Source organism: Odocoileus virginianus, chromosome 2 (assembly GCF_023699985.2).
Source record: "Odocoileus virginianus isolate 20LAN1187 ecotype Illinois chromosome 2, Ovbor_1.2, whole genome shotgun sequence".
NCBI lineage: Eukaryota > Metazoa > Chordata > Mammalia > Artiodactyla > Cervidae > Odocoileus > Odocoileus virginianus.
The window spans coordinates 25,059,044-25,082,621 of record NC_069675.1 but is presented as its reverse complement, the minus strand read 5'-3'; the positions used below and the strand labels follow the sequence as shown (position 1 = coordinate 25,082,621).

Here is a 23,578-nt window from a genome sequence, read left to right as displayed (position 1 = left end):
TTTGTTTATGGTTTCCTTTGCCATGAAAAAGCTTATAAGTTTGATTAGGTTTATTTGTTTATTTTTGCTTTTCTTTTGCCTTGGGAAACTAGCCTAAGAAAACATTGTTATAATCTATGTTAGGGAATGTTTTGCCTATATCCTCTTCTAGGAATTTTATGGTGTCATGTCTCATATAGACGTTGTTAAGCCATTTTGAGTATATTTTTGTGTACCATGTTAAACATTTTTAAATATACAGTTCAGTGGTATTAAATGCATTCACATAGTTGTGCAAACATCACTGACATCCATCCCCACAACTTTTCCTCTTGTAAAATGGAAACTATATTCCCATTAAAGAATAACTCCCTTTCTGCCCTTCTGTCAGTCCTGGCAACCATCACTACACTTTCTGTCCTTATGAAAGTGTAGTTATGTTCCATACTACTCTGAGTACCTCAAATATGTGGAATCACACAATATTTATCTTTTTGTGGCTAGCTTATTTCGGTCACCATAGTGTGTTCAGTGTTCATCCATGTTTCAGCATATTGCAGAATCTCCTTAATTTTTAAGGTTGAATAATATTCCATTGTATGTACAGACCATAGTTTGCTTATCCATTCATCCATTAATGGACACTTCCCTTCCACATTTTAGTTATCATGAATAATGCTGCTGTGAAAAAGGGTGTACAAATATTTCTTCAAGACCCTGTTTTTCTGTTCTTCAGGGTATATACGCAGAGTGGAATTACTAGATCATATTCTATTTTCAGTTTTTATAGAAACCACTATGCTGTTTTCCACAGTGGCTGTACCATCTTATATTCCCAGCCACAGTGCCCAAGCGTTCCAATTTTTCCACATCTTAGCTAACACTTGTTATTTTCTGGGTTTTTTTTTTTTTTGATAGTAGCTATTAGGTGTGAGGGGATATCTCATACTAGTGTTGATTTCTGTTTCCCTAAATCTTTTACCCAATCTTGAATCAGGTGATTTATTTGTTTGCTGCTGTTGTTGAATTTTAGAAGTTCTCTCTGTATATTCTGGATATTAATCCCTTGTCAAATATAAGATTTGCAAATATTTTTCTGTCATTCTGTGGATTACCTTTGTACACTATGAATAATGTCTTTGTTGAAAAACATAGGTTTAAAATTTTCATGAAGTCCAGTTTGTCTCTTCTTTGTTTTGTTACCTGTACATTTGGTGTCACATCCTAAGGCATTAACCATGTAACTTTGCAATTTACTCCAATCTTCTTTTCTTCACTGATTATGCATACTAGTTTCTCATACCCTTTTTTGCTTGAGCTTTGTTATCCTCCTGGTACCCCCAGAAATGAGTTAATAAATATTTAACACATGTTTAAACAAAAGATAGTATTAGTTACCTATTTTTATGTTTAAAAAATACCCAAACTAAGTGACTTAAAGTAATAAAAATCAGGTATTATCTCTCAGTGTTTCTACAAGTCAGAAATTTGGTATGCCTCGGTTGGATACTTCTGTCTGCGGTCTCTCATGAGGTTGTAGTCAGATGTCAGCTGGGGCTGCAGTCATCTGAAGGCTTGACTGGAGCTGGAGAAGCTCCACCTAAAGCGGTTCCCTCACATGCTGAGTAGTAGTAGTTGCTCACTATTGCTCATTGAGGATGTGTGACATGAGAGGAACCCTGAGGGTCACCCACAGGAGGCGGAGAAGGAGCAGCCAGGCTGACAGGATTAAACCAAGAGGATGAGGTGACACTCGAGCCAAGAGAGAGATTTACAGAAAAGGGCAAGCCACAGTATCAGATGCTGCTGAGACGTCAGACAACACACAGAGAAACTAATCCCAAGGGAGGCTAGTTCTGAGGTAGTGGTGGAACTGGAAGCCGGGCTATAGGCTGTTGGAGGGTCTATTAGACTTGGGATGGGATGCTAGAAATGTAAGGCTAGGGAAGCTCCTAGTTAGAAGAACCACAGACAAAGCTTAATATTGTGGCTGAGAAACTTCAGGGCACATTCTGAAAGACAACTCAAGTGAAGTCACATTTTGTTTCTTTTCAATCACTCTGCTCCCTTCCCCACACTGACCTCTCCCTGAGCACACTGGGGCTGATTCTGAGCTTTGTCAGTCGTGGGTCAGATAAGAAAACCACTGCTCCATGAGCTTGGCTTTTCATCTTTGCACCTCTCAGAGCAACCAGTAGTTTCTTTAAAATATTTGAACAAAAGATCCTTTCTTTTGTTTTGCACAAGTCATCACATCCTCAGTAGAATTCTCTTGCCATCTTCTCAGAGAGCCCAAAGCCTCCAGATAATTTCCTTTCTTACTCATTCTAACTTCTTAACAGCCTTACTCAGAAAAGGCCTGGTGACTTCTGTTCCAGGGCCCATGTATTAACTGGGTCCATGTAAACTTGTGTCCAACAAGAATGGGAAGGGCCAGCTGGTGTCTTACCCTAAGAGATCACTCTAACCCCAGACAAAGCAATCCAGGAGAAACCTCACCTTCCAGTCACTCCAGTACAGGGAATTTAGTTCATCCCATCTCATGGGAAAGTTCTTAGCAACAACCTGTTAGGTTATGCTCAAGACTCAGTGTAGGCTGAGGCCAACTTGGTTTTTACTGAAGGATTCACTAAGCTAGTGCCTCTCACACTCGAATATGCATGAGAACTACCCAGGCCTCTTGTTAAAATGCAGAATCTGAGTTAGGAGTTGGAGCCTGAGATTCTGCATTTCTGACAAGCTCTCAGATGGTGCTGATGCTGCTGGTACTCAACCACACCAGTGAGGCTCTGGGCTGTGTCCACTACATCCAGGAACCAGCAGAAGATCCCAGGGGGTCACAAACAAAAAGAAATTCAAATGCCCTAGAGTCCAAATGTTTCCAAGAGCCATGGTTTTCATTTGAGTCTGATCCTGTGTTTTCTTTTTCAGCCTCAAGCAGCTTTAAAAGAGAATAAACAGGCAGACAGAGCTCCCCCAGCTCAGACCTGGAGGAGAGGAACAGCTCAGTCCCTCTCATTGAAAGGGGACAAGCTGGAAGGACTCATTCCAGCCATGAGTCTGGCCTACGAAGTCAAAGGGAGAAGGAGTCAGGGCTGGACAACAGGTTCACCGAGGGTCTTGGGAAGTCCTGTGAGGCCTCGTGCATGGCCTCCTCCAGACCCTTCTCTTGTCACCTCCCAGGCTCAGGGAAAACCACGCTGCTGGACGCCATGTCTGGGAGGCTGCGGCGCACAGGGACCCTGCTTGGGGAGGTGTTCGTGAACGGCCAGGAGCTGCGCAGGGAGCAGTTTCAGGACTGCTTCTCCTACGTCCTGCAGGTGCCCACGTCCTGGCCCGCCCGCAGGAGTTGGGAGGTGGGGGGGGGGGCGCCTCGGAAGATGCTGACAGGTCCCTCCCTGCAGAGCGACACTCTGCTGAGCAACCTCACTGTCCGCGAGACGTTGAACTACACGGCGCTGCTGGCCATCCGCCGCGGTTCCCAGGGCTTCTTCCAGAAGAAGGTGGGTACCGCGCTGGGGCCACCCAGGGCATCACTTCACTGTGGCCTCATTACCCCTCGTCCCTCCATTTGCCCATTCCTCCCCATCGGTCTTCACCGTCTAAGAGTCTAGAGCTGCTCTGTCCACTGTGGCTTTGGGGCACTTGAAATGTGGCTTTAGTCATGTGGCTTTGGGGCACCTGAAACATGACTAGACCTAATTGAGATGTGCTATGAGTGTAAAATACACATCAGATTTTAGAAAATTAGTCTGGAATCACAGAGCTTAAAATATCTCATTAATAATTTTTAAAATATCAATTGTTGGTCACAATGGTAATGTTTTTGTTATATAGGGTTAAAGAAATTATACCACTAAAATTCATTTCTCTTGTTTCTTTTCACTCTCTAAAATATGGCCACTAAAATGTTTAAGTTCTAAATGTGGCTTGCATTATATTTTTATTGGGTGGTGCTGTCCTGGGAGCTCTCTATTTGAACGGATATGGTTGTTTTCCTCATTCACTGCCCTGCAGTCCTGTTGAGATTTTTCTCAACTTTCTTTGAGACATCTTGAATGTGCCTCATCCAAACTGGATTCAGTTGGTGAATTGTCAGCTCTTCCTAGGTTCTAATGTTTCCTTAAGTGGACCCAGTTTAGAAGTAGTTGTGGGTAAACTCATAGGGATCTCACCTAAAATTATTGTTTCATTTCTGTCTGGACTGGAAACACACAGGGAACCAAAAACAGGTCAATGTGCTACCTGCAGAGCAGGCACAGTTCCCTGGGAAAGAGGTTTCTGCCCATGACATCTGCCTCAGAGACTTCACCACCCTACCGCTCAACGAGGTTCCTCCTGGGCACACACATTACATCTGCACTTCAGTTGCCAAAGCTGGTCTGTCTTCAGTGCCACTGAGGCTCTGAGGGCATCCTCCATCTCAGCTGAAGGGGCAGCAGTCACTCCATTTTTATCTGGCCCCTTTGAACCTGTCATCAGGGAGTTACTCCTCTTGACCCACGTGCTGGACTCTCAAACAGGGCTTGGTGAGTGGAGCTAGGTCTGAATGGTGTCTGGAGTACTGGCAGGCTTGCTGTTGTAATGCTGGGTCAGAAAAGGGCATTCTTCTGTTTCAGAGTCCTAGACTCGCTGCTCTGGATGTCCTGGTGCATAGCTTTCACTCCAGAGGAGCCTTCAAGAAGAGCCATCAGCCCCACAGAGGGAGGGCTAGCCCTGTTCCACCCTGGAGGTTACATTAGAGTGCTCAAAAAGCATTGTAAGGTTCCTGCTATTCTCCCAGCTTATACTCTGTACTCTCATCCCTGGCTGATATCCATCAGACCTTGTTCACACACAGTATCTGATTTCATTCTGGCATAAGCTCTATGACGGAGGCATTACCTCTGTCTTTAAGCTCAAGAAATTGATACCCAAGGAGACCGAGATCCAGCACCTCAGACCGGCAGAACTTGGACACAAACCAGGTTCTCTGGCTCCATCATGCCTCCCTGGGCCCCATTGTGGTCTGAAAAGATGGAGGTTAGAGTTCATTCCACGGGAAGGCACAGGCATGTTCCCATGACTTAGCTCCCCTGACAGTGACAGATGAGCCCTCTGCAGGCTTGACTCTCTGCTTTAGTATTTTTTCCTCTAAAACGGGTAGGAGAGATATCATTGGTATTTGAGTTGGAGAAAGGAAGTCATAAGTAGGTTCTTTTGAGATGGTGATCCATTTACATCACATACCCCAGGGAGAGAATCTGAAAAAGCCACTGAACTTTCCCTCCTGAAAATGCATACATTTGCACAAATACTCAGAAAATTCAAGGGTATCCGAAATTGGTCAATGGCAAATTCACTCCCTGTGAGTGGTCCCTCTTCCTGGCACTTGCAGCCCCTAAGTGTCCTTCCAACTTTCCTATCATAACATTCTCCCTGCTTGAGGGTACTTTCTGAGCAGATACAGTCTACAGGATGTAAAATCCTGACAAAGTAGTTTAGGGAGAAGGAAATATCTATGATAAACAGAGCAGTCAGTCAGTTCAGTCACTCAGTCGTGTCCAACTCTCTGCGACCCCATGGATTGCAACATGCCAGGCTTCCCTGTCCATTACCAACTCCCAGAGCTTGCTCAAACTCATGTCCATCGAGTTGGTGATGCCACTCAACCATCTCATCCTCTGTCGTCCCCTTCTCCTCCTGCCCTCAATCTTTCCCAGCATCAGGGTCTTTTCAAATGAGTCAGTTCTTCGCATCAGGTGGCCAAAGTATTGCAGTTTCAGCTTCAGCATCAGTCCTTCCAGTGAATATTCAGGACTGATTTCTATTAGGATTGACTGGTTTGATCTCCTTGCAGTCCAAGGGACTCTCAAGAGTCTCCTCCAACACCACAGTTCAAAAGATCAATTCTTCGGTGCTCAGCTTTCTTAGTAGTCCAACTCTCACATCCATACATGACTACTGGAAAAACCATAGCTTTGACTAGACAGAGCAGAAAGTGCAACAGATCTGCTTCTGTCCTCTGCAAATCCAAACTCAAAGCTGTGATTGATGTGGGCAGACTGTGCCCACACTTATACTTCTTGGACCACTTGAGAACATGCATGGTTTGCTCTCAGTCCCAGCTCTGCCATTTGTTAATGCTGTGACCTTTAAGCAGTCTATGGACCCTTCTTCCCTGTAATAGAGTAATGATGCATCTTTCCTGGAGCTGATATGAATGAATCAGTTTATGTGAAATCACATAGTATGAAGAGGATTATGATCCCAATGATCCTCGTGGTCCCTTCCAAGACTCAAAATTATTCTGTTCTCACTGCAGTTTGCAAAATATGGGAGAGTCTTCTAGCCAGAGACATATGAAACAGATTTAGTAAATGTGTCCTCTCTCCATCCCTTCTGAGCCAGGAGGGGCAAGCTTTACTCCTTTCTTGCTGTTGCAGAGCAGATGAAAGTGATGCTTAGAAATCTGCCCTGGCTGGTGCACGTGTAAACCCTGCCATGTCAAGTGAAACTCAGTTCCAGAATCCTTCCACTCTGATGGCAAGAAAACACCCTTCTTTTTTCCAGTACAAATCATACCCACTTACGCAGGCATTTTTAACCACCTCATTATTCCTTTGTGTCTGTTTCAGATGTGTCTTTTCTTTTGGTGAAAGCTTCCTGTATTGCTCCAACTCCCTGTTTCCTCTGGAACTTTGTTCCATAAGTTATTCCCTCCCTTACTCCAATTTAGTTGTCATTGTTGTTATTTTTTAATGTGGTATTTTGTTTCTTTTTTCATTGTAAAAGAAACATAATGTCATTAGAGATGTATGGGAACAAAACTCATTGCCATATATATAAGTATTCTCAGTCTCTTTCTATCTGCTTTCCCCAGGGTCTAATGCAGAGAAGGGTACTCAATCACGGGAGAGTCAGAAATAGATTTTTGAAGGGTCTCTGGAGAGGGGATAAGCTGAGGAAGAAAAGAGGGAGAGGGAGGGAAAAGGCCAACCTTCTTGATCTGAGAGTCAGTAAAGAATTTTTTTAGTGATTATTGTTTTAGGGAGTTGGGTGAGGAGAGGGTTTCAGGGAGCTGTAGGGTGTAAGATAAGCAGGGTGACAAGAATTGGGAAAAAGGAACTTTTTAAAGTGTGGCTGGAGACTATAAACTAGGTCCCTTTTAAAGTCCTTAAAGAGATTCAAATAAAGATTGGCTTTGTTTTTAATTATTTTTGATAGCTGAATTATATTTGATCCAAAACCACAGTGAGATTGGATCACATGGGACTCAAGGACTTATTTGGGTTACAGAGGAAAAGTGAGGTTTAGTTCAAACGAAATTGAATCTTTTCTTAAATATATGAAACATTTATTATAATAAAGTTTCAAAAACCAAAGATTAAAAAATTAAGCTATATCGTAACTACATCTTTGGGGGTTTTCTTATGGGCTGGACTAACTGTAGCATCTGAAAACAGGAGTTCAACAAAATCTCCATTGTTTCCTGCTGAGTTTCCCTGAAACTAGTAGAAGCAGTTTTTGTTGTTCTAAGGTCTTTTGGGGAAAACAAATTCATATTATTTATTTTAATCCGATTTGTTGTTGTTTAGTTGGTAAGTCGTGTCTGACTCTTTGAGACCCCATGGACTGTGGCTTACCAGGCTTCTCTGTCCATGGGATTTTCCAGGCAAGAATACTGGAGTGGATTGCCATTTCCTCCTCCAGGGGACCTTCCCAACTAGGGATTGAACCCACATCTCCTGCTTGGCAGGCGAATTCTTTACCAATGAGCCACCAGGGAAACCCATTGTGATTTAAACCAAATTGGATTCTTCTGTATTAAGGGTGCTTTTCCTAGGATGTGGTGAGCCTAAAAGTGGCCCAAACACTCAAGAGAAGTGTGTTGCCTCTCCCCTGCCATCCTCAGCCTATGAATTGGAACAGCAACCCAGCAGTGACCAGCCTTCCTGGACGTTGTGTCTTACAGGTGGAGGCAGTCATGACGGAGCTGAGTTTGAGCCACGTGGCAGATCAACTGATTGGCAACTACAGCTTTGGGGGAATTTCCCATGGCGAGAGGCGCCGGGTCTCCATTGCAGCCCAGCTCCTCCAGGATCCCAGTAAGTGGGACCCAGAACTGCTACTGGCTGCTGCCTGGCATCTTCCACATGTCTACAGACATTTTCAGCCCTTTCTTCACAAGTCTCCATTTGGAAAGTGGTTTGTGTTGAACTGAAGCCACTGAGGTTTTTCCAAACTGGGAAGCCAGTTTCTTTGGAAATGCTATATAGTTCCTAAGGTGATTCCATCATCCAAGTATAAAACAGCTCTTAGACTTGTAAGCACTGCTTTTGTGTTGATGTTCAATTAAGGTCTTCCTTGAATATGGTCCCTGCCCTATCCATCCTCACTTCTTACTACAGTAGTGCCACTGTGTCTGCTCTGGAGAGTCAGTGAGTTTGGGTATGACTAGAAGTATTTATGAAATGGTAGGAATTAAAATAGAACTTTGAATGATATATGAGAAAGTATGAATACTGGAGGAAGGGCCACCAAGATGAGGTGGCCATCTTTCCTTCCTGCCTTGATCATTTTCCCCAATACCTGGGGAAACTTTGTCACTTCTATACACTTGGAAGAAGACATAATGTATCTGCATACTTTCTTTACATTGGCGTAGACCAAGACTCCCTGCTCTTCAGAGCAAATAAGAGGGATGTTCTTAAGAGCCCCCATACTTCTTGGGTAGAAATAAGCTATAAGTAAACCCTCTAAAGCGCTCAAATGCCTGCCCCATCTTGGACTTTGGTTCATGGGTCAGAGTTTTTTGCAGTGCAAAAACCCAGTTGGTATTGGAAAGTGCTAGACATGAAGTGGGATTGTCTTTTTTAAAATTTATTTTATGTAAGTATACATGTAATTTATTTTTTTTACAATGTTTTACTTATTTTCTTTACAATGTAATTTATGCTGTACCTCAAAATGGTTCAGTATTACATATATACATTCTTCTTTGTATTCTTTTCCATTATGATTTATCACAGGATATTGAATTTAGTTCCCTGTATTATACAGGTGGACCTTGTTGTTTAAGCATGCTATGTATAACACTTTGTATCTGCTAATCCCAAACTCCCAATCCATCCCTTCCTACGTCCCCTCCCCCTTGGCAACCACCAGTCTCTTCTCTATATCTATGGGTCTGTTTCGTAGATTACTTCATTTGTGTCATATTTTAGATTCCACGTATAAGTGATATCACATAGTATTTGTCTTCCTCTGACTTACTTCACTTACTATAATTTCGAGATTTTGTCCTTTTAACCAGCCTCTTTTCAACCTTTTAGAAACACCTTAGTGCCAGCCCGCCAGCCCTTGTTCCCTGTTAGGGTACCCCAGATGGAGCCAAATGGTCCATAGTGCCACGTGGGAGACCTGGTCTGGTTGCTGCCTTGTTCCCCGCAAGGATTGAGGCTGAAATGTGCTCAGAAGCTGGGAGTTGGGCCCTGCCAGATCAGTTGTTTTCTCTTGGGCTCTGGCTGCATTTGTTTGGATGGGACAAGACAGCTCAGTAAGGAACTATTGCACTTTCTGAATCTAGAGCACAGACTGCAGGCTTGGCAGTGACCCAGATGTTTGGCCCTTCTCTTCCTGCAGAGGTCATGCTGTTTGATGAGCCAACCACCGGCCTGGACTGCATGACTGCAAATCAGATCGTCGTGGTCCTAGCAGAGCTGGCTCGCAGGGACCGCATTGTGATCCTCACCATCCACCAGCCCCGCTCTGAGCTCTTCCAGGTGAGGGCGATGTCTCTTCTTCAGCTCAACTCGTCAGGGGTGGGTGTATGTGTGCTGGGCTGAGATCTACCTGCATGCATGCATGCATGTGTGCTAAGTCACTTCAGTCTTGTCCGACCCTTTGCGACCCCATGGACTGTAGCCCGCCAGGCTCCTCTGTCCATGGGGTTCTCCAGGCCAGAACACTGGAGTGCGTTGCTGTGCCCTCCTCCAGGAGATCTTCCCAACCCAGGGACTGAACCCGCGTCTCTTACATCTACCTTCATTGGCAGGCAGGTTCTTTACCACTAGTGTCAGCAGGAAGCAGGGATCTACCTAAAGCAGAGCAATTGAAGCCAATAACTCTGGATTTGGGAAGGGTAGAGGTTGGAAACTTAGTTCTTTCAGCACCTACCATAGGTACTGAAACAACTACCATGTTCCAGACAGCTTCTGTACACTAGCTCATTTAACCCACACTACAGCCCCTTGAGATGGATACCAGTATTTTCACTTTACAGAGGGAAATAGTGAGACTTAGAAATGATACATAATGGAGCTAACATCACAGTTAATAAAAAGCTGGAACTGGCCTTCATATTCTCCTAATAGTTGGCTTCTAAGTCTGTGTTTTTCCCCTAAATCATATAGATTTCCTATCCAAAAATCTCACCTTAATCTCTCAGGATCCTTTTAGGGAGCTATTATTTGACTTTTATAGATGAAGATCTGAGATTTAAAAAAAAACTTGTGCAAGGTCTCTCACTTAGGGGCACGGTTGGGACTCAAACCCTGGTTGTCCAGGTCATGAATTGCTTTCTATCCTAGACATGATGCTGGGTGTAAGCTGGGAGGCTGCAGGATCCACAGCGGCAAGCCAGGCTGGAAAGAGTAGGGATGCATTTTGAGTGGCTCTGATGGCCTCAGTAAGAGTGTTCATGAATGGCTGAGACACTCAAAGGACTGACTGCTTGAGACTTGTTTTCCGTAAGGGTGAAGTTACCTGCTTAAACACTGAGACTGTCTGTCGTTCGATCAGCTCTTTGACAAAATCGCCATCCTGAGCTGCGGAGAGCTGGTTTTCTGTGGGACACCGGTGGAAATGCTGGATTTCTTCAGTGGCTGTGGTTACCCTTGTCCTGAACATTCAAACCCTTTTGATTTTTATAGTAAGTTTTTCTTTCACATTCCCAATCATAAATGTTTTTAAAACCTTCTCATCTCAGCTTCCTGCTTAAATGACACCTGTACAAGTGGATTTTATTTCTGCTTTTGTTCTGGTGATTTTACTTTTCAAAATAATAATTTGGCCAAGTCAATTAACTTACCATAGATGACCTGTCAGAATGAGGTGGGGGATCTCTCTTGAAATGGTGCCCTTCTACTTGATCAGAGGAAAACTAGCTGAACTTCAGGATTCTCACAGACAGGCCTAAGGGGATCCTCATGGCCCTGCTGATAGCTTTAAAATATTGAAAAAGATTTTTACAGGTGGGCATTAACAACAGGTATTATTTTGATGAGATGAAGTATTATGGCTAGAACTCCTAAATCAATGATGAAACATATATTAGCCATTATGTTTATATATGCATTTAAAAGCACATGTGTTTTTTTGTGTGGCAAAAAAATTTTCAGTGGACCTGACATCAGTGGATACCCAAAGCAAAGAACGGGAAATAGAAACCTACAGAAGAGTCCAGATGATTGAATGTGCCTACAGAGAATCAGCAATGTATCACAAAACCTTGGAGGCTATTGAAAGAACAAAACACCTGAAAACATTACCAAAGATTCCTTTCAAAACCAGAGATTCTCCTGGAGCCCTTTCTAAACTGTGTGTTCTCTTGAGGTAAGAGCCTCACCCCATTTTAGATGGGTAGACATCCATCTGTAAAAGAAAAGCAATTGAAATGGGGTTGTTTGGCTTTCAGGAGAGTGATGAGAAACTTACTGAGAAATAAGCTGGCGGTGACAATGCGTCTCACTCAGAATCTGATCATGGGTCTGTTCGTCATTTTCTTCCTTCTACGACTCGGGAAGGATGTGCTGAAGGGTGCCATCCAGGATCGCGTGGGTCTCCTGTACCAGTTTGTGGGTGCCATGCCATACACAGGCATGCTCAACGCTGTGACCCTGTGTGAGTGCCTTGCCCAGGAGGTGTGCCCCCAGAGTGGGGGCGGGGCTTCTCTCTCCCTGAATATCTCCTTTCTCCAGCTGACACCTTGGGAGATTGCACCAACATAAGGGTATTCCTATGAGCTCAGCCTGGCCCTCTCCAGGTTCTTTCCCTGGGAAAAGGTAACTGGTGAATTGCTAACACCTCAGTGGGAATTAGGTCACCACGTGGATCTCCTTGAGGATTTCTGAGGATCCAGGTGAAACAGGAAGTTATGAGGAGCTGATGGGGCAGCTGATGGTGGCGGTTTTAGAAGATCAGACCTGGTATCCTATCTTAGCTATGAGGAGGCACAGCTCACCGGGGCCCGGATGCCTGGCCAACTTTGCACTGTTGATGTTCTTTATGGAGCCTAATTTAGGACAGCCAGCATATGGTTTTCAAACTCAGTGGGAATCCAGAAGCAATACCTAGGTGCCTGATGTTCTGTGCCAAGACCCTGCACAAAAAGAGGACACAGTGCCTAACGTCACTCATTTGTGTCTCTTTTGCATGTGTATTCTTGAATTGGTGACACGCCTCCTCTACTTTAGAGACACGGAAATAAATGATCCTACTGCAATCCTACTGTAGTTCGGGTAGAGTGTATGTTTCTGGGGGGGTGGTGTCCATAGTTATGTGGATGGCAGTCCCTTCTCTCCGTCACTGGGGGACCCCAGCTGGTCCTCACCACCCAGTGCTGATAGACCTCAAGTTCAGCCTGGGCTAGCACCACCCGCTGCCCTCCCAGCCGCCCCTCCACCAGCTGTGCGGTGACCGGCTCTTCTGAAACCTGCCTTCTGTGCCCAGTCCCCGTGCTGCGTGCTGTCAGCGACCAGGAGAGCCAGGACGGCCTGTACCACAAGTGGCAGATGCTGCTGGCCTACATGCTGCATGTGCTTCCCTTCAGCGCCATTGCCAGCCTCATATGCTGCAGTGTGTGCTACTGGTAAGGAAGAGGTGTCCAGAGGCCTTCCGTTCTCCCGGGTCATGCCTCCTATGGCCAGTGGGACCAGTGGAGCGAGAGGCCCAGGGTAAACCGCTCCTACTAGTACAGAGACCCATGATACGCGATGTGAATGATTATTACGAATCAAGTGAAATACAGGTAGAAGATAAGCAACAGCCTGGTTGGTTTGAGCTCTAAGATGGGGAGTTAGAAAGGCTCGCTGCAGGCTCTTAGATGTCGGTGTCAACCTGGGCAGTGAGAGAGGCAAAGCTGCTTGTTCTGGTTAGCAGGAGGGTGGGCTCTCACGGCTGAGGGTGTGGCAGGGACCACGTGGCCCTCCTTGCTGGTCCCGATGAAGCCTTTTTATCCTCTGACACTCAGGAACACGCTGAATCTCTGATCTGTGATGTAAACTACAGGCCCAACCCATGTGTGCATCCTCAGTCACATCTGACTCCGTGGGGACTGAAAGCTGGAGTTTTTTCTGACGCTTAGCAGCATATCAGACCTGAACTCAGTAGCAAAATCTGATCGGAACCAACATGAGGCTCTTTGTTCTTTCCTAAGAGCAACACTTCTGTTTAGTAGAAATACTAATGTGCTTGAATGCAGGTGAAGTCCTGAACCCTACTTTGGCAGGCATGGTCTATGCAGTATGACACCTTCTGCAAATCTGTAAACTGCCGCATTCCAAAACACATCTGCCCCTGAAGTATTTCAGATGATGGATTGTGGACATAAGCAAATCTCCACATGACTTTAATTCAAAAAAGTGTAAGATTAACATAAGCAATATTAATAAAATATTATTATTATTATAAAAAAAAACACTGTGCTGAGGAATATAATGACAATAATAATGACTAACATATTGAGTGCTTGCTTTTATGTCAGGCACTAAGAGGTTTAAATATATCCTTTCATGTAATCCTGGTGACTATTCTATAATGATGGCATTATTCATTATCCTTGCTTGAAGATGAGGAAGCTGAGGCACCAATGGGATATGTCTCTTCCCCGTCATTATCCCAGGGAATTACCCAAAGGAGACCAAAGGTCCATTTGGTTGGGCAGGGACAGAGCCTCTTAGAGGCTTTATAAAGAAGAACTTGAGAGATGAGCAACATTTGAACAGATGGAAAAGGAGCAAGGGTATTCCAGCGGAAGAAAGAGAAGGAGCATAAGTTTAGAAGCAAAAACACATGAGACCTTTCCAGAGAAAAGGTTCAGTTGTGCTGTGGGGAAAGGAGAGTTGGAAAGGGTAATGGAAAATATGACTGACGGCTCTGAAGTCTGGTAGGCGAGGTGCTGAATGCCAGGCTAAGAAGCTGAGGTGGATTAGATATTGGGACATAGTAGAGGATTTCAAACCTCAGAGAGTGACTCATATCTGTTTGACTCAGGAGGGTGAGGTCCACATCACTCTGGTTGCAGATTGGAGTTAGGGCAGTGACACTGGTCAGCCCAGTGAGGAGCCTTGGCAACTGTCTGGGAAGGACAGAGGCCCTGGTGAAGAGAATATCAGTGGCAACAAAGTGGGGGAGATCACTTTGAGATGCTGGGAAAGTAGAGTTGAATAAACTAAAATGAAATGGATTTTTTGGGGGGTAAATAAAATCATGGATGATGCCTGCGTTTTCAGCCTGGGACCATGGGAAAGTGACAACCTCCTTATTGAGTTTGCCAGGAAAGAGAATTGATTTGGTTTTGAACACATTGCATCTGAGATGCTACAGGACACCCAACTGGAGATGTTAGTCTGAGGTTTGGGTGACAGGTTGGTGTGGGAAAAAAAAAAAAGGCAAGAGGAGTAAGAGTCAAGACCTGGGAATGGATTCTTTAGGAGAGAATGTTAGAAAGGGAGGAAGAAGTCTGAGTATAATATCTTAAGAGGCACATTCAGAGAGTGAGAAGAGGCAACTGACTCAGTGAGAGAGGCAGAGAGGTGGTCAGAGGTGGAAGGAGAAGCAGGATCAGGCAGCATCAGAGATGCCAAGAGAGGAGAGAGTTTCAAGGGCATATAATAAACCTGTCAGTACTGCAGATGTTCAAGGAGGTGTATCATAAGATTAAGGAGGTCATTGGTGCTCTTCCAAAAAAGAGCTTTAGCAGAGTGGTGGGGGTGCAAGTCACGTTTACAAGGGAAGAGGGAGTGAGATGGAAGGAGATGCTGTTTGAGAAGCTTGGTGGTATAGGATAGAATGAAGAGGGGAAGTTGCTTAAAAGGTTAGCAGACTCAAGGAATGGTTATTTTACAACACATTAAGTAAAACCATTGAGAAAAACCACTAGATTGAGAGTCGATGAAACTATAGAAAATTGGATAGTTCACAGATTGAGTTTCCAGGTTAGACCAGAGACAGGGAAATCAGGTTAACAAAGAACAGTTTTAAGTAACAAGTAACATTTGAATACAAGTCCTGGTGAGTGATCAAGATTAAATGGGTGGAGTCACTGGAATTGATCAGGTTACCTAATTAGGAGGCACTGGTGTTGATGAATTATTAAGATTAAAGACCTTGAGGATAATGATGATGGACAGGAGTGCAAAACTGACCCTGGTTCAGAAGCTATGAAAGCTGAGACATTGTCTTAAAAGTCACAGAGGACTACACTGGGGCAGAGAAGTGACAGTATAAGCAAACTTCGTGATTTGTATAGGAGGAAAGGCAGATGACCTTGAAGAGTGGTAGGGAGGGGTGGATGTTAAAACATGCTAATTCCTCCTCCTTACTCTACAAATGGAAGAAAGAGCAGCCATGTCTGAGGGCTGTTGAGGACATGCTATCACCAGGGAAATGTTATTTGGTGAAAGGAATATAAGGGGATATAAGGGTAGCTTGTTTACAAGAAGATGAAGGTCAAATCAGTGGAAGGGTTTGGTAGAATAAGACAAGAATGGAATGGAACGGGCCTGGGGAGGGCTAATTCCCTCCCCAGAAAAGTGGTGAAGGGTTCTCATACTGGCAATAACCCCAGGGTATAGGAATGAGGCTCCAAGAAGCAGGGGCTGAGAACCAGGTTTTGTGAGTCCTTAGCATTAGGGTGGGAGCAGCACTGGCCAGGCAGCATGTGGTTGCTTATGGAGAAGCCTGGACACTTCAGCCCTACTCACTGCAGTGAGTTGTGATCATCCTCTAAGTGCTGGTATTTTTCTGGGAGAGCTGAGGAGCTGTAAAAAAAGAAAAGGGGGCTCAGTTGACTTGGGGCCAACAGAACAATTCACAGGACAAAATGGCCTCAAATGCTGGCCCTGTTCCAAAAAGGCCTTTCAAAGTGGGGGTGGGGGGTGGTTGGCTTGCCCTGCAGACTCTTCCCACCCACAAACTACCATAGATTTATTCCTAGAAGGCAACTGTGCAGTTTTTCTTATATGATGACCCTTGGAGAGGAACTAAAGACCTTTTGTTTTTCTAGGACTCTGGCCTTATACCCCGAGGCTGCCAGATTTGGATATTTCTCTGTTGCTCTCTTGGCCCCCCACTTAATTGGTGAATTTCTAAGCCTTGTGCTACTTGGCGTGATCCAAAACCCAAATGTGGTCAACAGCGTGGTGGCCCTGCTGTCCATTGCTGGGGTGCTTATGGGCTCTGGCTTCGTGAGGTAAGATCTAATAATACCAACTGATTTAGATTGGTGTGGTTTGATGTTAATGATCACCTAGTAATGATGATTATAAGGCATTCCAGAGGAGCCTGGTGATACTCTATCACCTCACAGTCCAGAGTGTCTATAGTGCTTACTAATCAGTATTGCTTAGACTGTGAACTGTTTACAGTTTATTTAATAAAATGTCTTCAGGGTGAGATTCAGGAAATGATGATTTAGGTGTATTATCAGTATGATTCATATGTCATAAGCCATTATAGCTAAAGGAGAAACACCAAGCTATCCTGCAGAAGCACAACCTATTATAGGCTAACTAGCACGCATTCAGTCCATTTCTTCCCCGGCACTGTTGAGTTTCTATTCCAGCTCTCAATTCCCAGGTGTTTTAAGGAACTTAGAATAGTCAGATAAGAAAAGAGCCCACCAGGTAAGAGACTGCTGGAGAAAGTATCAGGACCAGAAGGACATGCACCAAATAAATGTTAACAGTAGTTATCTCTGGGCGACATTCATTTTAATTTTTCTTTATATTTTCCTCTATTTCGTGAACTTTCTATAATGGACAAGCATTATTTTATAACCAAGAAAAAAATACACATGCACACCTACATGTATTTTTAAAAAGTAGTGGTAGGAAGGGTGGAAAATTTTAGGAGGGTGAAAGTGGTCCCTGGTGGGTGATGTGAGTTGGATCTAGTAAGCAAACTATGGGTCCTGGAGAAACCGTGAAGATGGCTATTTCTTTGACTCAAAAACCAAACAAAAAAGCTACTGAGCAGCTATTACATGTAATCATATTTCTTCATTTACTTATTTAATTCAGAGCAAATCCATGTTCAGGTAAGGAAGCTAAGCTCAGACTTTACTTTGTTCTGCTCACACTGTGAAGAGCCTCTCAGGAAGCATGTGGCTCCCTGAAGTCAGAGTCTTCCTCCTACCACTCAGCTGCCAAGTGACCACTGGCAAGTCACTTTCCCATCTTAATTAGTTTCGTTTATAAGGTGGAGATAATGATCTCAGCACCCCGTCTCAAGGGAACATGAGACTCGAATGAGGTCATCAGTGTGGAAACACTTCATGAACTGTAGTGACTTATAAAAGGTGAGATATTATTAAACAAAGTGACCTAGGTTTTGGCCAGTTAAGGAGATATTTTTGTACAGTGACACTGTGACATTGTGTTTTTGCCTATGTGGCATAAGTGGCTTGTTCGCATCTATGAAAAATGCACAGGATCCAGTCACCCCAATGGCATGAAATCAAGCCCACAAGTTACAGACCCAGCTTTCAGCAGCATTTCCTCTTTCTTATTTGAATCAGTATGTGTTTGGTTTATAGGAAGAGGGGACTGATTGTTCTTAAGAGGGAGGCAGTGGCCAACATTACCAAAATGCTCTCGGGTTCTTTGCAAAACCTCAATATCCCAAGGCTTCACCTGAGTTCCACTCCCATCACTGGGGTGAAACTACTCCTGAAGGCCACATCAATGTCTTAGTCATTGAGTTTATATTTTTCCTTCAACTCATCTTTCCTGACTGCCTACAACATTTGCACTTTTGGCTCCCTCTTCCTTTAAACTCAAGTGGAAATAGCTTTGTTCTTTCTCCTTACAAAAGAATGCAGGTTCTTTGGGGAAAAAATACACACAATGTAGAAACATATTAAGTAAGTTATTTACCTGAAGTATCACAGCCCAGAGTTAAATTTTGTTGTGTATTTTGCTAGACTTTTATGTAATCTTTAATTAAAATAAGCTCATACTGTTGTGAAAGAGTAAGGTATGCATGCTTTATTCCCCCTTGTGGAAGGTCCCCTGTCAATAAATTTGGGTCTGTGGTTGCTCCCTCTTGGATGTATTGTGAGGATTTCCGTGTCATTGCCTGGTTTTCCTCCTGTGTCTTTCACTGATTGATTTGTCCCCCTCTGCACCTGCACAAAGCCTGCCTCCCATTGCCTTGGCAGGACAAGCTGTCTCTGACAGGCCCCTTTGTTAGGTCTCACTGCTTAGATAGACCGTCAGCATCTTGAGGGCAGCAGCTGTATCTCATTCATCATTACAGTTTGTCTCAGTGGCTGGCCCAAGGCCTTTAACCAATTAGATTTGCAAAAAATATTTGGACTGAGTAAATAAATGAATGACTACTCTCTTCTTGGACTTACCTGTACACTGGATCAGTGACCAGATCACACTGGTTTTCTTCCCCGCTGTCAAATCACAAGTGCATGTGGGGCCTTTGTGTTTGCCCTGTGGGGTGCAGTACAGGACAAAGACCCACGGCTCCTACCTCCTCACACTCCAGCCAGCTGGGCAGCTGACTTCTCCCGGCCATCACCCTGTTCCAGGCCTTCGTCATCTCATCCTTGAACTTCTGCCGTAGCCCGCTCCCTTGATTGCTCTTCCTCCTCTGTCCTTATTCTGGCCCATCCTGCTTGCCGGTGCCACATTAATGCTCTTAAAACACTGAATGACATGTGATCGTTCTATGGTCCTCCAACAGCAAGCCCCTCCAAGGCCCTGAAAACAGCCGGTCATGGCTCCCGTTCTCAACTCACCTCCTACTGCTCCCAGTTCAGATCTCTGCTCGAGGCTCTCTGGCCCATTCAGCCGCCCGGGCCTGTGCTCACACTGTTCTGCTGGCCTACTGTCCTTCCTCTTCCCCAGGCTCCCATCTATCCTCTCAGCTCGCCGCCTCTCAATGTGGCTAAGTCAATTTCGTGCCTCAGAACATTGTCAATAACCGAAAGTCATGGAGTTGGGGGATCACTTGGTGAAACCGTAAATACGAAATACAAGAATATCGCGGACACTTGCTACTGTTTTTCTATGCTTTCTAAGCACAAATGGTTCACCACTGTGTATTTTTACAGTCTTAAGGATATATAATCTATGTCTCCTAACTCCATCATGAGTCCTTAGGGGTAGGGCACTTCTTTTGAATTCCTTAAGCACCCTGAATTAGTGCCTTGCAAATAGAAAGAATTTAATGCATATTTGTTGACTGATGAAACCTACAGAGTGAACCAAGAAGGGCACAAGGCGGCATGAGGTGTCTCCCGAAGCAGGTTTCACAGTGAGGGTCTGCTGGTTCTCCCATCCCCTGTGTTACGGTCCAGGTCTCACTTCATACTCCAGCTTGCTCAAGTCTATTTAATCACAAACATCCTCCTCTAATGTGATGTGTTAGGGTTCTTTTCTTTTATGTTTATATCAGTGGTGCCTAACAATAAAATTAAATACCAGACCATCATCAGGGGTGTGTTAAATTAAGGTTTCTTCTATAGTGGACCACCAAGCTGTGATTAAAAATGATGCAGTGCTATGCTTACTGACTTGAAAGGATATCTGAGATATATGTTTGAAAAAGCAGGTTAGGAAAGAGAATGAGTAGTTTGATTCCATTTATGTAAAATGTTATAAATATATGTTACATATATCACCAAAATGTTAACAGCAGTTATTTCTGGGCAATGGTATTTCTCTATACTTCTCAGTGTTGTTTGAACTTTTTGTAGTAAACATAATTTTTATCATGAGAGATGAAAACCTATGTACATTCCTTTTGAGAAACATAAGGTTGTCTTTCTTTTCATTTGATAGGACTGTTACCAAAGCCTATTGAAGTTTATCTTTCTCTCTTTTTGCTTTTTCTTAAGAAACATACAAGAAATGCCCATTCCTTTTAAAATCCTCGGTTATTTTACATTCCAAAAATATTGCTCTGAGATTCTCGTAGTCAATGAGTTCTATGGACAGAATTTCACTTGTGGTAAGTATTCTATTTGGAATTTATTTTTACATATTCATTTGAAAACATAATTTCTTGAGGGAAATGCTTTTAACTAAAAAACTATTGTAAAATGTAAAATAGATTTAAAACTTTGTTTTGAAGAGTCTAATATTTTCTCTGATTTTTAAAATAGTAAGCATTCATCAAGCTAATCACTTATCAAAGGTCAGCAGCTTAGGGGCATTCTGATGTTTTTAGAAAATGACAGATTTAACATACGCTGAAGTAAACTCTAATATATTCTGGATGAAATCAGTTCCTATACCTACTGAACAGGTTGAAACAGGCTGCAGTGGCTTCCTGTTCCCCCCAAATGTACAGAGTATGTAGCTGAGTGAAGCTATTTTTGGCACAAGTGTTCCCTAATCCCACAAGAGGGCAGTGGGAATGCAACAAGGCCCTCCTGGTCATTGGAAATCCCAGGCCACTCTGTGAAGAAGACAACGAAAGAACAAGGCAGAATGTCATAGTTGTTTTAAATCTCTCTAGGTGATAACATTAGTAACCTTGGGAGACTCAGTGCTAAGTGATCATAATTTTTTTCAGTACTATTCATTCATTTGGGTAATGGATATATACCCAAAATGGGAACAAACCCATTTCCATCTTCAAGGCTCCCAACACTCACTATTGCTTCATCTAATAATGAATTCTGGGCTGTCTAAAAAGTCCTGTATCCTTATGAAGAAGGGTACTTAGCAGAATACTAAGTATTTGGTAAACTAAGCATTTGGTAAACACATGTGGATTAAATTATCTTGGAAGTACCATATCTGACACTGTCCATCTTTTCCCTGGCAGGCAACTCAAACGCTTCTGTGTCAACTAACCCAATGTGTACCATCACTCAAGGAGCTCAGTTCATTGAGAGAAACTGCCCAGGTGCAACATCCAGATTCACAGCAAACTTTCTCATTTTGTATTCATTTATCCCAGCTCTTGTCGTCCTAGGAATAATTGTTTTTAAAATAAGGGATTACCTCATTAGCAGGTAGTAAAGGACACTGCTACGAAATGGAACTTAAGCTCCTAGATATACATGACTGCTTTGAATTTCTGAAGTAAGAATGCCACATGATTCTCAGTAGCACAATGTAAGTCTTTTAACCATTAAGACTCCATCTGTGCCCATTGGATCCATGCAGGCCTGGAATGCTATTCCAACTTGGAGGGACATGTGTTATTTGGAAATTGTGACGGAGCAGGTTCAAAGATGTAAATAATAATTCATAAAGTTATGGGAGACTAGTGTGACTATTTGTCTTTGTTCTAGACACAGAAAACATAGGTCAAAGATTAGGCTTACATTTGATAAAGGACTTGGTAAAAAAGAAAATATTTGAATATTATCAGCTGTAAGTAACAGAAAAAGAGTTGTTTCACTGAAGCAAAGCATCACACAGAATTGGGTAAGAATGGTTTCATAATCATTTCAAAACCCATATTTATGTGTCCAAGTCCAGATAAGTTACCTAGTCACATGGAGAGGATGTTGGATAGATGGTGAGTGAAGACCCCTGACACAGAGCATTCACTGATTTTATTGAGGGTTAAAAATGAAAAATGGCAGGAATGGGCTGAACTGAAAACAGCACACTAGACAAAAATAGTTTGCTATTTTTCACTGTCAACTTAGTTTACTTACAAAATTAAATGTTACTAGATAAAGTGTATGCATGAACTGAGAAATAATTAAGGTTAGAGAGCAGCTGTTATTTAAAGTCCACATGGAAAAGATGCTCAACTGACACAAAATTTACAGTAAGAAGAGCAGAGTTACATGCTAGGAATTCATGTTCCTGAATTAAAAGAATGCTGATCAGTACATATTTTTAAGGATCAAATGATGTATATAGATTATTAAAAGTGGGTTCTGGACTAAATGATGGATTATCTTTCTGATCTTCAAGTAATTCATGTACAAGTCTGAAATGAAACTGTCTCCATGTTACCATGGTAACTTTGAATGAGACTATCTTAGAGAGTACATGAACTTATTCAGTTACTGTGACCTAATTTGTAAAGAATGATAAATTATAGTATTTGAAATATCTCACATTATAGTGAGAAAGATCATTTTATTAAGGAAACCATGGTAAAATTCTATTTCTCAGAACAGTATTCAAGAATCTGGAGACATTGGTAAATTACCAAAATAGTATTGTCAATTTTTATAAAAGGTCTTTGACACTGATGATTATGGTATAATAGTTACATAATGCCTTACAGATTATATATGTCACATCAGTTATAGACAGTTCTGGAGATGATAATCTATTAAAGCAGTTCAAAGAGAGTCCCACAGGAACCTCTTTTGAAATCACTGATTTCAACTTACTAAAGATATGGGTGTACAATCTAAGTGGAAACATTTTTCTACTATTCATATGCAGATGGAATTTCATTCTAGCTCAGAAACATTTGGAAAATTGACATAGCATGTGACTTCAAGCTATTAACTGTTAGTGATACTATCTTAGAAAAACACAATGACTTTCAACATGTGACAGTTTCTCAAGTTAAAAATGGACAGTGATGTGTAAGAAAATCAAATAATACAAAATCCTGTTTCCACCAAGTCAGTAATATTTCTGAGATCACAACGTTCAGTGTTAAAGGGAGCTCTTTCTTTGCAGCACTCAAGAAAGATGTCTGTCTGTTTCTATGACTGTAGTTCCTTGGAGACATGGTGAAAATTCTGTTTTCCAGAGGACTGGAACCATATGCACTGACTGTCACTAGTTTAGGAACTTATATTTCTTTGCTATAACAGGGTAGTTTGCTCTCCACTCCAATACCACTCGACAATCTTTGTGTTCTTAAGGTTAGTAAATGCTTATTTAAAGCTGGGTGCATGGCATAGTAAAGTTGACATATTTTATAGTGGAAATGGAAGAACATGGGATAACTTACTTTCCTGTTTAATGACAGCAGTTATGCTTACTCCAACTGAACGTGGCTAGCAGATATGTCTCCAGAAGTTAGAAGGCTTCTTAAAGGCTAACCCACCTTGGAAAAGATCTTGGTTATTACCAACTCATACAGTTTTGGCCTGCTTATTGATAGAATACTTCCTTAAATTTGTCTGTTCTTCAAAAAATTATACTCTAAGTATGTCAGAATCACCAGAGGTACTGATGAAAAAATGCAGATTACTAAGCCACATTCCAGACCCACTGATTGAGGATCTCTGGCTGTGGGGATTCAGGAATGTATTTTATTTTTTTAAAAAAAGATTTGTTTCATTTTTTGGCTGTGGTGGGTCTTTGCTGCTGCACACGGGCTTTCTCTAGTGGCGAGCAGGGGCTGCTCTTCGTCGTGGTGTGCAGGCTTCTCATCGCAGAGCAGGGCT

General features: G+C 42.9%; 1 protein-coding gene across 1 annotated transcript in view; it reads left to right on the top strand.

Moving 5' to 3' along the window:
- Window positions 1-21,474, top strand: part of ABCG5 (ATP binding cassette subfamily G member 5) — a 28,358-nt gene extending 6,884 nt beyond the window's left edge. The window contains exons 3-13 of the mRNA XM_020878082.2: window positions 3,163-3,299; window positions 3,384-3,482; window positions 7,934-8,066; window positions 9,604-9,743; window positions 10,762-10,891; window positions 11,361-11,574; window positions 11,657-11,862; window positions 12,691-12,829; window positions 16,247-16,432; window positions 20,093-20,205; window positions 21,028-21,474. Coding sequence (XP_020733741.2) covers window positions 3,163-3,299; window positions 3,384-3,482; window positions 7,934-8,066; window positions 9,604-9,743; window positions 10,762-10,891; window positions 11,361-11,574; window positions 11,657-11,862; window positions 12,691-12,829; window positions 16,247-16,432; window positions 20,093-20,205; window positions 21,028-21,221 — 1,691 coding nt within the window. The 3' untranslated portion in view covers window positions 21,222-21,474. The remainder of the gene's footprint in view (window positions 1-3,162; window positions 3,300-3,383; window positions 3,483-7,933; window positions 8,067-9,603; window positions 9,744-10,761; window positions 10,892-11,360; window positions 11,575-11,656; window positions 11,863-12,690; window positions 12,830-16,246; window positions 16,433-20,092; window positions 20,206-21,027) is intronic.
- The last annotated feature ends 2,104 nt before the right edge of the window (window positions 21,475-23,578 follow it).